This window comes from Prionailurus viverrinus, chromosome A2, assembly GCF_022837055.1.
Source record: "Prionailurus viverrinus isolate Anna chromosome A2, UM_Priviv_1.0, whole genome shotgun sequence".
Taxonomy (NCBI): Eukaryota; Metazoa; Chordata; class Mammalia; order Carnivora; family Felidae; genus Prionailurus; species Prionailurus viverrinus.
Window position 1 is genome coordinate 150,336,894 of NC_062562.1, and position 10,699 is coordinate 150,347,592.

A 10,699-nucleotide genomic window follows, 5' to 3' on the forward strand; every position below is an offset into this window, starting at 1 on the left:
TTCACTCTTTCATATTTCATTATTTGATAACATCAGAAGATGAATCCATCAGAATTGCTTTGGCAAGTGCAAACAGAAATGCGCTTGATCAATATTTATTAAAACCTTCAAAATGGGAGAAGGAGTTGAGCAGACTTCTTAATGGACTGAATAATTATTCATACAAATGGGGTTTGACCGAAGGCAGTCCCAGACCAAAGAGACACAGTTTTAATTGTACTGAATTTAAAATGCTGATCTTCCTCCAGCCCTGCTGTAGAAAACTTAATTTAAAAAATTATCTGATGGAGCAGAGAGTGACATACGAATCCTTAAGTTGTAGAGGAGGAAATTTCAGCCACGGATATTATAAATTCAGAAGGTGTTCGAAGGTGGGGAGCAAAATTTCTAGCTGAGGGAACAAGAAGAAATTTTCTTCCCGTCTCAGCGACGGTAACCGAGCTTGGGAGAGAGTCACCGCGTCAAGTGACGGGCCGCAGAGGAATTCCTTTGTTTTGAATGGTTGTACTTTCTGAAGAGAAATTAAGCAACAGCTCTGGCGGCCGCTATCAAGAATATCGGGATAGGTTCCTGAAAGGAAGGGACACGGCCAACTTTAGCTTTTAACATCTCCTCCGGAGAGACACCCCCAGTGCTACTGAAGCATGGTGGTTCTCAGAACTGGGCCGATAGGAAACTGCCTTTTACACGTAGCGCTGTTGGTGAAGGCAGGGATGTGTGTGCCGCTTTATATGAAGAAAATGTAGGTAGATGACCGATCAACGAAGCCGGTGCAAACCTTAGCACAGCAGACTCTCAGGGTCTCACTGCCTCCTGAATGATTTTCTGCTGCCACCAGCTGAGGGAATTTCTACACTGTCTTTTCTAAAGACCATACTTCTCCTGGGATGTCCTGATCAGAACAAAACCCTGCGCACAATCCGACGTAAGAAATGTCAACACACACACACACACACACACACACACACACACACACAAAACTGTCCCTTTCGAACATAAATCTAATTCTGCCACTAACTCCCCCAAAATTATTTAGCTTTTCTCTACCTGAGTTTTCCCATTCCTGAGATGGAAGTAACTTCACCTATTTCAAATTAGAATTTTCAATCATGTCTGTAATAAACTCTAAGCTCCTTTGAAGGGGAAGACAAATGAGAGCAATTATATTATATTTTTGAATAAACTAATTTATTCTTCTGACACACAGGATTACCATCCATTTTATTATTGGTGTGGAAAGTACACATCGGAGCTAAGTTTACGCTTGTGCGGGATGTTTCCAAATCAGTCACTGCTGCGTCTTGCCTGCTGCAGTTTAGGGAAAATCAGCATCAGCTAATTCTGATGGAAGCCCAGGATTTTAAAGGACCAAGCAGAGGACGCTATAAAGGTTTTAAAATCAAAAACTGCTTAAATAGCGTCTGCTCTAACCTCTTTGTTTTTCATATGGGAAGCAGAGGTCCAAAGAGCCAACAGCATTTGCCCCAGGTCACACAGCTAGTTAGAGGGGAGGGAAAGACTTAACCAGAATCTGAGCTTAGTTGATCTCTTGAGTATTTACTTCTCTAAGTCTTCCTGCTGTAACCACCTCTTAATTATTTATGGGATGCTTATCCAGTTTATGGATTATTCACTTCCTTTCCTTTCTCTTTTTCCATTTCCCTGCCTGTTACCATGTATGCCGTTGAGTGAACAGAGAAAACAGGAGTTGAATGTTTTCCCCAACAGTTTAGTGACCCCTCTACTACTGAGTTTTTTGGGTTTTTTTTTTTTATTAAAGTTCTCAAAATGCTTCATCTGTTGGCTAAAAAGAATTGGGGGAGGCTACTGGCGATACTAAGTTCTATTCGGGTAAGATCTTCCTCCTTCAAACCTTAATATTTAAGAAGTCAGCTTCAGTGCCTAATTCTCTTGTTGACATCAACACTATCATTATCTTTGGAAAGACTATAGGAGAAAGTCTTCACAATGAAATTACGTAATTATCCCTCTTCCTCCAGGAAGTAACGAGTCAGAAGGGCAGCCAACTTTTGGAAAGAAAGGTCACCTTGTCCATTTCCTGCTCAGGGGCGGGGGGGGGGGGGGGGGGGGCAAAAAGCGGGAAATAGAGAGGTGACAAAGTGAAAAAGCCAAAACTCGTTTCTGTTAACTCTTGAATGCTGACTTGACAATATGACTTCATTATTTGTGTTAGAGCTCTGAATTCCCAGATCAAACCCACTGTTATTCAAATATATCTACATCGCCTGGGTGGCTCAGTCAGTCGAGTATCCAACTCTTCATGTTGGCTCAGGTTATGATCTCACAAACCGTGAGATCGAGCCCCGAGTCCAGCACCGCACTGACAGCACAGAGCCTGCTCGGGGATTCTCTCTTCTCTCTGCCCCTCCCCCGCTCATGCTGTGTCTCTCTCCCTCTCTCTCTCTCTCTCTCTTTTCCTTCTTTCTCTCTCACCCTCGAAACAAGTAAACCTAAAAAAAAACAGCTACAGAGTTTGTAAATGAATTTTTGAATTGCTACATTACTGGCTTGTCCCGTTACAACAGAAGGCAGAGGCGTTGAGTTAGTGTGTGAATTTTATTTAGCTCATCTGACTTAAATCGTGACTAAAATTTGCTATACAGGTATTCTTTGCAGTTAGTGCTTTTTTACAGTTTCCAATATTTCCATGTTATGGTGGCTTTGCAGTGCATACGGGGTTCAGAGTCCTTGATTTTGAGGCCACAGATGAATCAGTGATGCTCACTGTAGCTCATTGTGCTCATCTGGGCGATGTGGATGATTGCACTTTCTGCTGCAAAGGGTTGAATATGCCAGTGCACCTAAAAGCTAGACCTTAATGGGACCTCAGTCCGGACAGATTCTAACACCCGGCATGAGACATAGCTGGGTATCCCTGACAAATGCAGTTTTCCTTCAGGGGTTTAGGACTCTGAACCCCACCCCATAAAGGGAAGCAGATGGCAGAGGTCTCCCGGGGACTGTGGCAGCCCCCAATCAGCACCTTCTTTCCACCCCCACCCCCAGGCTTAGGGGACCGACCACCTGCAGTTGCTGTGTGGGAATGACTGGTTGTATTGGGGCTTTCTTTCCTCAGTTTACACAGAAGAGAGCTGAGACTGTTTGCAAGATCTTTCAGAGAGGCAGTGGTATCTTTTACAATGAGTATGGAAGAGTGGGAGGTAGAACCCCCAGGGTTGAGAGACTAGAATGCTCCTTCTTGTTTATAGAAATTTCTGAAGAGCTCTTTTTTTTTAATTTTTTTTTAATGATTATTTATTTTTGAGAGAGAGAGAGAGAGAGAGACAGTGTGAGCAAGGGAGGGGCAGAGAGACAGGGAGACACAGAATCCGAAGCAGACTCCGGGCTCTGAGCCATCAGCACAGAGCCCGACACGGGGCTCGAACCCATGAACTGTGAGATCATGACCTGAGCCAAAGTCAGATGCTTAGCCGACTGAGCCACCCAGGTACCCCCTGAAGAGCCAGAATAAGAAAAGTATTCATACTCAAAATATACAAAAAGATCAGTACAGTTTGCTTATATGTATGTTCAGACCTATGTGCATTAAAAACCAATAAGTAGGTGAAAAATGGTTTCACTTCATGAATATTAAAAGCATATGAGGAAGTAGGTGCTGCCATGGGTTCTTGGTAGGAAGCTAAGTGATGCAGTTTTTGTAGAAAGCGGTTTGGCAGCATTGCTGGAGTCCGGAACAGTATACTTACCTTTGACTAAATCTGCTCTGGAAATCCATCCTCAGGAAAGAAAGTTTTTTTGGTGTTTTTTTTTTGTTTTTTTCTTTTTTTTTGCTTTTAACGTTTATACGTTTATTCCTTTTTAAGAGACAGAGCACAAGTGGGGGTGGGGCAGAGAGAATCCGAAGCAGACTCCGGGCTCAGCTGTCAGCACAGAGCCCAACGCGGGACTTGACCCCACAAGCCCTGAGATCATGACCTGAGCCGAAGTTGGACGCTTAACCGACTGAGCCACCCAGGCGCCCTAGGAAAGAAAGGTTTTAAAATTAGAAACAAAGTGTCCAATAGTCTGTCAACCCAAATATTTCAACTGTAATAGAGAAACTGGTAGAGCATTACTTATATATGGAAAACAAAAACGTGACGGAAATGTGCAAACAGGGTATGTCTTTATAGTAGAATTATAGAAGTACTCTTTTAACTGCTTAATCTTCGTATTTAGTCTGTATAGTCTATACGACATGTATATTTCCCAGTCAGCAAAAGATGAAATTGACTTCATTTTAAAACTTTAAGAAGGGGGCGCCTGGGTGGCTCAGTCGGTTAAGCGTCCGACTTTGGCTCAGGTCATGATCTCGCGGTCTGTGAGTTCGAGCCCCGTGTCAGGCTCTGTGCTGACGGCTCGGAGCCTGGAGCCCTTTTCGGATTCTGTGTCTCCCTCTCTCTCTGCCCCTCCCCCGTTCATGCTCTGTCTCTCTCTGTCTCAAAAATAAATAAACGTTAAAAAAAAATTTTTTTTAAATAAAACTTTAAGAAGATCTGCCCAACTTACCAACATGCCCTTCCTATCCTTACTTGTATAAATATTTGCCCACGGAATCAATGAGGAGAAAGAGTTGCAGTTCAATGCCGTTAAAATAAGAAGAAAAAAAAACACTAGCACAGCCCATTGAAAAAGGGAACATGAGGAAGATACGAGGAAATAATCTGCCTGCACCAGAACAAAGCATGAATGTTGTCCTATTCTGGACTGGGTGCAGGAGACCAGCCTACGTGACATCACCCCACCACTTTCCTGTCCCTCCACCCGCCTCCCTCTCCACTCAGGCCACTTTGGGAAATGCCGCCCAAAGGTGCACAGCAAAGCAAGAGAGAAACCAACCACGGGAGGAAACCACCTCCTCATAGAATGTTCCATCTATCAGGGTGACACGCAACTCCAGTTTCCAGAATAAGATATTTGGGCCACATCTAGCAATTGGCCCCCGAATGTTATGGGCTATGAAGAGAGTTGCCGTACAAGTCATGAGCCAGAAAATGCCTAAATCAGATGTGTGTTCACTGATCCCATCCTGGCAGCTGAGTGCGTATGTACTACAACCGTGATGCCCAGAAGCCATGGCTGCTATTGTAATGCTTGATGATAAAGATCAAGCTTTCATTTTCCTGGGGCCTCAATAAGTGCTGGTGAATTATTTATCCCAATTGGGTTACATGATTTCCTTCCAGCATGTCGGTGTTCATCATGGAAGCCCATTCTAATTGCAAAGTTTGGGGCATTTTCCTGTTTTCTCCTTGGGGCACCTTGTAGCACCCTTTCTCTATCTCCAATTGCAACTGTTGCTATGCTGATTTAATGTAGCCTTTGCTACTGGGTGCTGTTCTGCAAGATGAATGAATTTCATTCCATCTTTAAATATTTATGTTTCTTTATGATCTAATATATCATCGTGGTTATGGGTAATTTTTTTTTCCCTAACTACAGAAAAAACACCATCAGTTACCTGTCGATTTTGTTTAATAACTCAGCTTTGCAATTCTGGGGCCCGGTTCATCAGAGGCTCTTGAGGACTCTTTTAGTCTTCGAGTCCACTTCAGAACGTCATTCTGGGATTTATAAAGGTCTTCACTGCACAGAGGATATTGAAACATTAAGGACTTAAGTGGCACGCCCTTTATCACTTATCCCGCTGAAGGATCCAGGACTAGAAATCCAGGCATCTTTGGTTGCTTGCTGCCAGCATGGAACAGTGGTCTCTGTAGAAAACCAGCCAGTATCTCTGGGAACAAATTTCATCAGATGTTTCAAAAGAAATCCAATGTCATCTGGTTAGATGGGCTCAATGTTACCTCTTAAGATAAGTGATGAAAATATCAACGTCATAATACAGAGAAACCCAGTTCCTTTGGTTTAATCTCAGTGAAAAGCATCACCATCCCTAATGTTTTTAGGTCCTTGGCTCAAGGAGATGGGCGGCAGTGGTTCTGTAACTCTTTGCACACCAGAGAGACTCCGGCTCAAAGTCCTTTGGGAATCACAATAGCTGGGGTGGGTCCTAAAGAATCTGCACTTTTCATAAGCTCCCAAGCACTTTCTAGTTGGAGAACCACCAGTTAAGAACTGCAACCACCAAATCTCTTCTGGCTTTGAAAGAATCCTGAGCCCCAAATGCTCTCTTGTTCCATTCGGTAAGTCTAGATTCAAACATGTTTTCTTGAGCGTGTTTTAAAATGCCTTCTCAGGTAGGTCCCTAAATGGACAGCTCTCTCCCTCATCTGTGCATCTAAGGGAACCCGAATTCGGTGATACAGGGCTTCATTTGTCAAAACAGGGGCTTGTGTCAGGGAGGAAGCCATGGTGTGCCAAGGGACATGCAGAGCCATGGGAAAAATATGATGTGTCTTCCTACAGCATCAAGCCTTTCTTTAAAATAGTATTTTTAGGGGCGCCTGGGTGGCTCAGTCGGTTAAGCGTCCGACTTCGGCTCAGGTCATGATTTTGCGGTCCGTGGGTTCGAGCCCCGCATCGGGCTCTGTGCTGACGCCTCAGAGCCTGGAGCCTGTTTCAGATTCTGTGTCTCCCTCTCTCTGACCCTCCCCCGTTCATGCTCTGTCTCTCTCTGTCTCAAAAATAAATAAACGTTAAAAAGATTAAAATAGTATTTTTTAAGTTACAACAGGTGCATTGTGGAGTAGGGGTGGTTCACACGGGTTTTGTGCTGAACATGAAACTTCTGAAAAGTTCCTGACTGTATCTGATATTGGGCTCCCAGAAGTCTGCAGGTTAGAGTTAATTTGACTCTCCTATTAGAAGCACCTCTGGGGGCGCCTGGGTGGCTCAGTTGGTTGGGCGTCCGACTTCAGCTCAGGTCACGATCTCACGGTCCGTGAGTTCGAGCCCCGCGTCGGGCTCTGGGCTGATGGCTCAGAGCCTGGAGCCTGTTTCCGATTCTGTGTCTCCCTCTCTCACTGCCCCTCCCCCGTTCATGCTCTGTCTCTCTCTGTCCCCAAAATAAATAAACGTTAAAAAAAAAAAATTAAAAAAAAAAAAAAGAAGCACCTCTGTCTACATTCAAGGTTACCTTTGACCAGTGATTTCCAACTATGTGGTTCCAGGAGGTTAAAGTGAACCTTCATTTACAGAAAATTAGCCCCAAGAGAGGGCTAACCCTCTGCACAAGGATGTTGAACCATTTGCTGCCTGGAGTACTCGTAAACCTGCCAATATAAGACGAGCACTTACCCGCCACTATTTAGGAAATATTCACAAAAGGGTATTCTTTTTTTTTTTTTCAGAGTGTGTTAATTAGAAAAGGAGGTTTAGCAGAGCAGGAAAAGGAGCTAGCCACGTGAAAGGACACCCTTACCGACCACATTCCCATTGTAGCAAAAATGCATAAAATATTCTTGAAATTATGAGCTCCTAGAATGTATTCCTCACTATAAGGATGGCTTACTTCTCCCAGAGGTTGTACTTTTTATCAAGATGTTCTTGGTGAACAAGAAGCAAACTCAAGGCTCAAATTCAACGACCCTGGTAGATCTGTAAGATCCCTTCATCTCTGGAATTGCCTCGGGCCTTCTGCCGTGGTCTGTCCCTCCATTGAGGCAAAGCTGCCTTTCCAGTCAGAAAGAAGGAAGTAAACTGCCTAGGAAGGCTCCTCTGTCCTTTGCCTAACCAGCTGTGATAGCATTGCTTGGCTCAGAGCCTGCGCTCAGCTTTACCTCCTGGGTAATTGGTAGTAGCCGTGCAAGTCCGAGCCTCGGTGTAGACCCGGTGAGGAACAATATGGTGGCGTAATGTTGGTGCTGAGAAGAGCAAATGGCTGCCTTCCCCTTTCCTGACTCCCACCTCCCCCATCCTGCTTCTGCATTACTGGAGACTCGCGGTGATGCACGTGCTCTTCTCTCCTCCACCCGGGCTAATGGCCTTGCAGCCAAATGGATCTCAAGTCCCCAACTTCTTGCTAGAATTATAACCAATTCCCTCCCAGACCATTCTGTGTACTGTTGTCACATGTATCTTCCAAAAGCACAACTTGGATGGTGCTTCTGCTCCCAACAGAACCTTGAGAGCTGAGGGAGGGAGGTCCTTTATTGAACTGACTAGGTCTATGGTTCTTTATTAACTTAACTAGCCTGATCATCAAATAGTCTGTCTTCTGGCTTCAAGTGCCTTTTCCCAAAACTCTGGTTTTTAGCTGCCATCCCCAGGCTGACCAGAGTCCTCTTCCCAGGAGGAATCTTTGCTTCTGCTCTTCTCTTTTCCCTTAGTCTAGAATTTCTTTCCTGGAAGCCCTGCCTGACAATATGCTACCCCATCCGAAGTCTTCCTTGAATCTTCACCTTCCCCTCCACATGGTGGGCTTTCTCCTTCCTCCCCTATAAATTCATAACATTTATACTTCCCTCCTGTCAATTGGAACATTGTTCTTGTCTTTTTCTGTGAACAAGGAGCGTTGGACTGAGAGTCAGAAACAGGTGCATATCCTGCCACAGTCCCTCTCTTCTCTGTGACATTAGACAAGTCCTGTCACTTTACCATGTTTCAGTTTCCTTTTTGGAAAAAAGGGAGTTATAGCCCCCTAGGTGTAGTGAAGGATAAATGACACATTACGTGGAAATTCACTTTGCCAACAAAAACACAATCATGGTCTCTCTACTTCTCATTATCCTTCCAACTCATCTCTGAGCTGTTTGAGGAAAGAGGCTAGGTCTTGCTCATCATTATATACTTATATTACTATCATGACTTTATTAATACATTATTATTATCTCTGATAATAGCTAATATTTACGGAGCATGTATGTTTGTTGGACACCATTCCAAGTGCTTTATATGGATGAATTCATTCTTCTGATAACTCTAAAAGGTATCATTGTCCCACCTTATGGAGGAGAAAAGCATACACTGCACAGAACCTCCAGTGAGTGAGTGAGTGAATGGATGAGGGATCGAATGAGACAAAAATGGTTTTTGCAATGCCTGCCGGATGATTATTTCTCTTCCTCTTGGTTCCGCCCCTACTTCTTCTTCTTTGGATCTTCCCAGGTAAATGTAACATTAGGGGAAATCTCGAGTGAACTGAGACCCTGAAAGATGTGAGGTCTCCCCGAGTCTTCATTTGGACATGGTCTCGAGAAGAAAGCTCCAGTGAGGTCCAAGAGGACAGAGAATGTGCTTGTCTTGTTCCCCATTATATTCATAGAGCCTAGAACAACAATGCCTAGTGATCAATAAATGTTTATTGAATAAGGTATTTACAAGCAGCATATTCATTACCACTAAAGCCACATAAGTGGCTGACAGTGGAGATGGTGAACAGTATTCCGTCTTGTTTCCTCAGGCAGTATTACGAGATGTTATACAACACGGCCGACGAGCTCCTGAACCTGGTGGTGGACCAGGGCGTGAAGTACACGGAGCTGGAGTACATCCATGCCCTGACCTTGCTGCACCGCAGTCAGACCGGGGTGGGAGACCAGACCACCCAGAACATGAGGCTGCAGCGGCTCAAGGAGATCATTTGTGAGCAGGCTGCCATCAAGCAAGCCACCAAGGATAAGAAAATAACTACGGTTTAATTGGGTGCACTTCTGGGGGAGGGGTGGGGGTGGGGAGGGGCGGTCATTTTTGTTTACTCAGTCATGAGTAACTGCTTCTTTCAGTAGATTTTTACTCTCCTGACCCCGTTGGTTTACAATTCAGTAAAATAAGTCTTTGTGTGTTACTTTCTGTCTCTATTCCCAAGATCAAATCAGTGGCTTCTCCAAGCCGGCTGTAGTTTTCAACAAATTCTCCTAACCAAAACAAGACCTCTCCAGGGCCAGGGGAAAAAGTTCTTTTATCTCAGTCCCTGAGACAGACAGCTTTCTGTGTAGCAGCTTGTACCCAGGTCCTAGTCAGTGTATCGCCTCTGCATTTTTCTTTCTGCTGTCTCAAAACCAAGAGCCATCAAATTAATGACAAAAATGGAAGGTTGAATGGCGATCCAACCCTCTTCTTGATTTTTTTTTTTCCCCTCTACTTTCCAAGAGAAGATGATGAGTAGAGAACTTTTATTCTCAGTTAAACATTGTTTGGATGTGAGTGCTTCTTAGATGCTTTACTTGCTCTCAATATGAGCCCTTAGGACTTTCTCACCTTAGAAAGGAGCCCTGGTCCACCCAGCTGAGTGCACGGAAGATGAGACAGCATGACGTTCGTCCTCTGTGCACCCACAGCTGAGTCCATTTTCCAGAGTGCTCCCCGGGGTTATGGGCGTTCACCGCTCGTGGCACACTCGACCCCACCGTGGCTCCCACGTCTCCAAGCACTCCTGATACTCATGGTTGATAAGTCACAAGAGAAAGTAATGCACTCACCACCCGGGACACACCTCGGGAGCACGTGGAGAGGAGAGCAGGAAGGACTTTGACCATACACGGTCATGCCTCACGTTGTGATGGTCCAGAATTGTACAGCTTTGGTCTTGGTAGGAAAAGCAGAAAATTAAAAAATGTTTTGAGAAGCCGAAGTGTTGTGTGTTGTCTTTCTCATGTTCTTTATTCAGCAGACATTCCCTCGGGGCCTAATATGTGCCAGATGCTGCTAGGCAGAGCGTTAGATACGAGACAATGAGGGAGGATACCTTGTTGTCTACCTTTAAGACAGAGCCCAGACACTGGACTCTGACCAAGACCCTAGTGGGGTGTGCACTCAGGGCTGAGTTAGAAATCAG

General features: G+C 44.6%; 1 protein-coding gene across 1 annotated transcript in view; it reads left to right on the plus strand.

Moving 5' to 3' along the window:
- Positions 1 to 10,495, plus strand: part of EXOC4 (exocyst complex component 4) — a 754,902-nt gene extending 744,407 nt beyond the window's left edge. The window contains exon 18 of the mRNA XM_047842944.1: positions 9,326 to 10,495. Coding sequence (XP_047698900.1) covers positions 9,326 to 9,563 — 238 coding nt within the window. The 3' untranslated portion in view covers positions 9,564 to 10,495. The remainder of the gene's footprint in view (positions 1 to 9,325) is intronic.
- Positions 10,496 to 10,699: the final 204 nt, after the last annotated feature.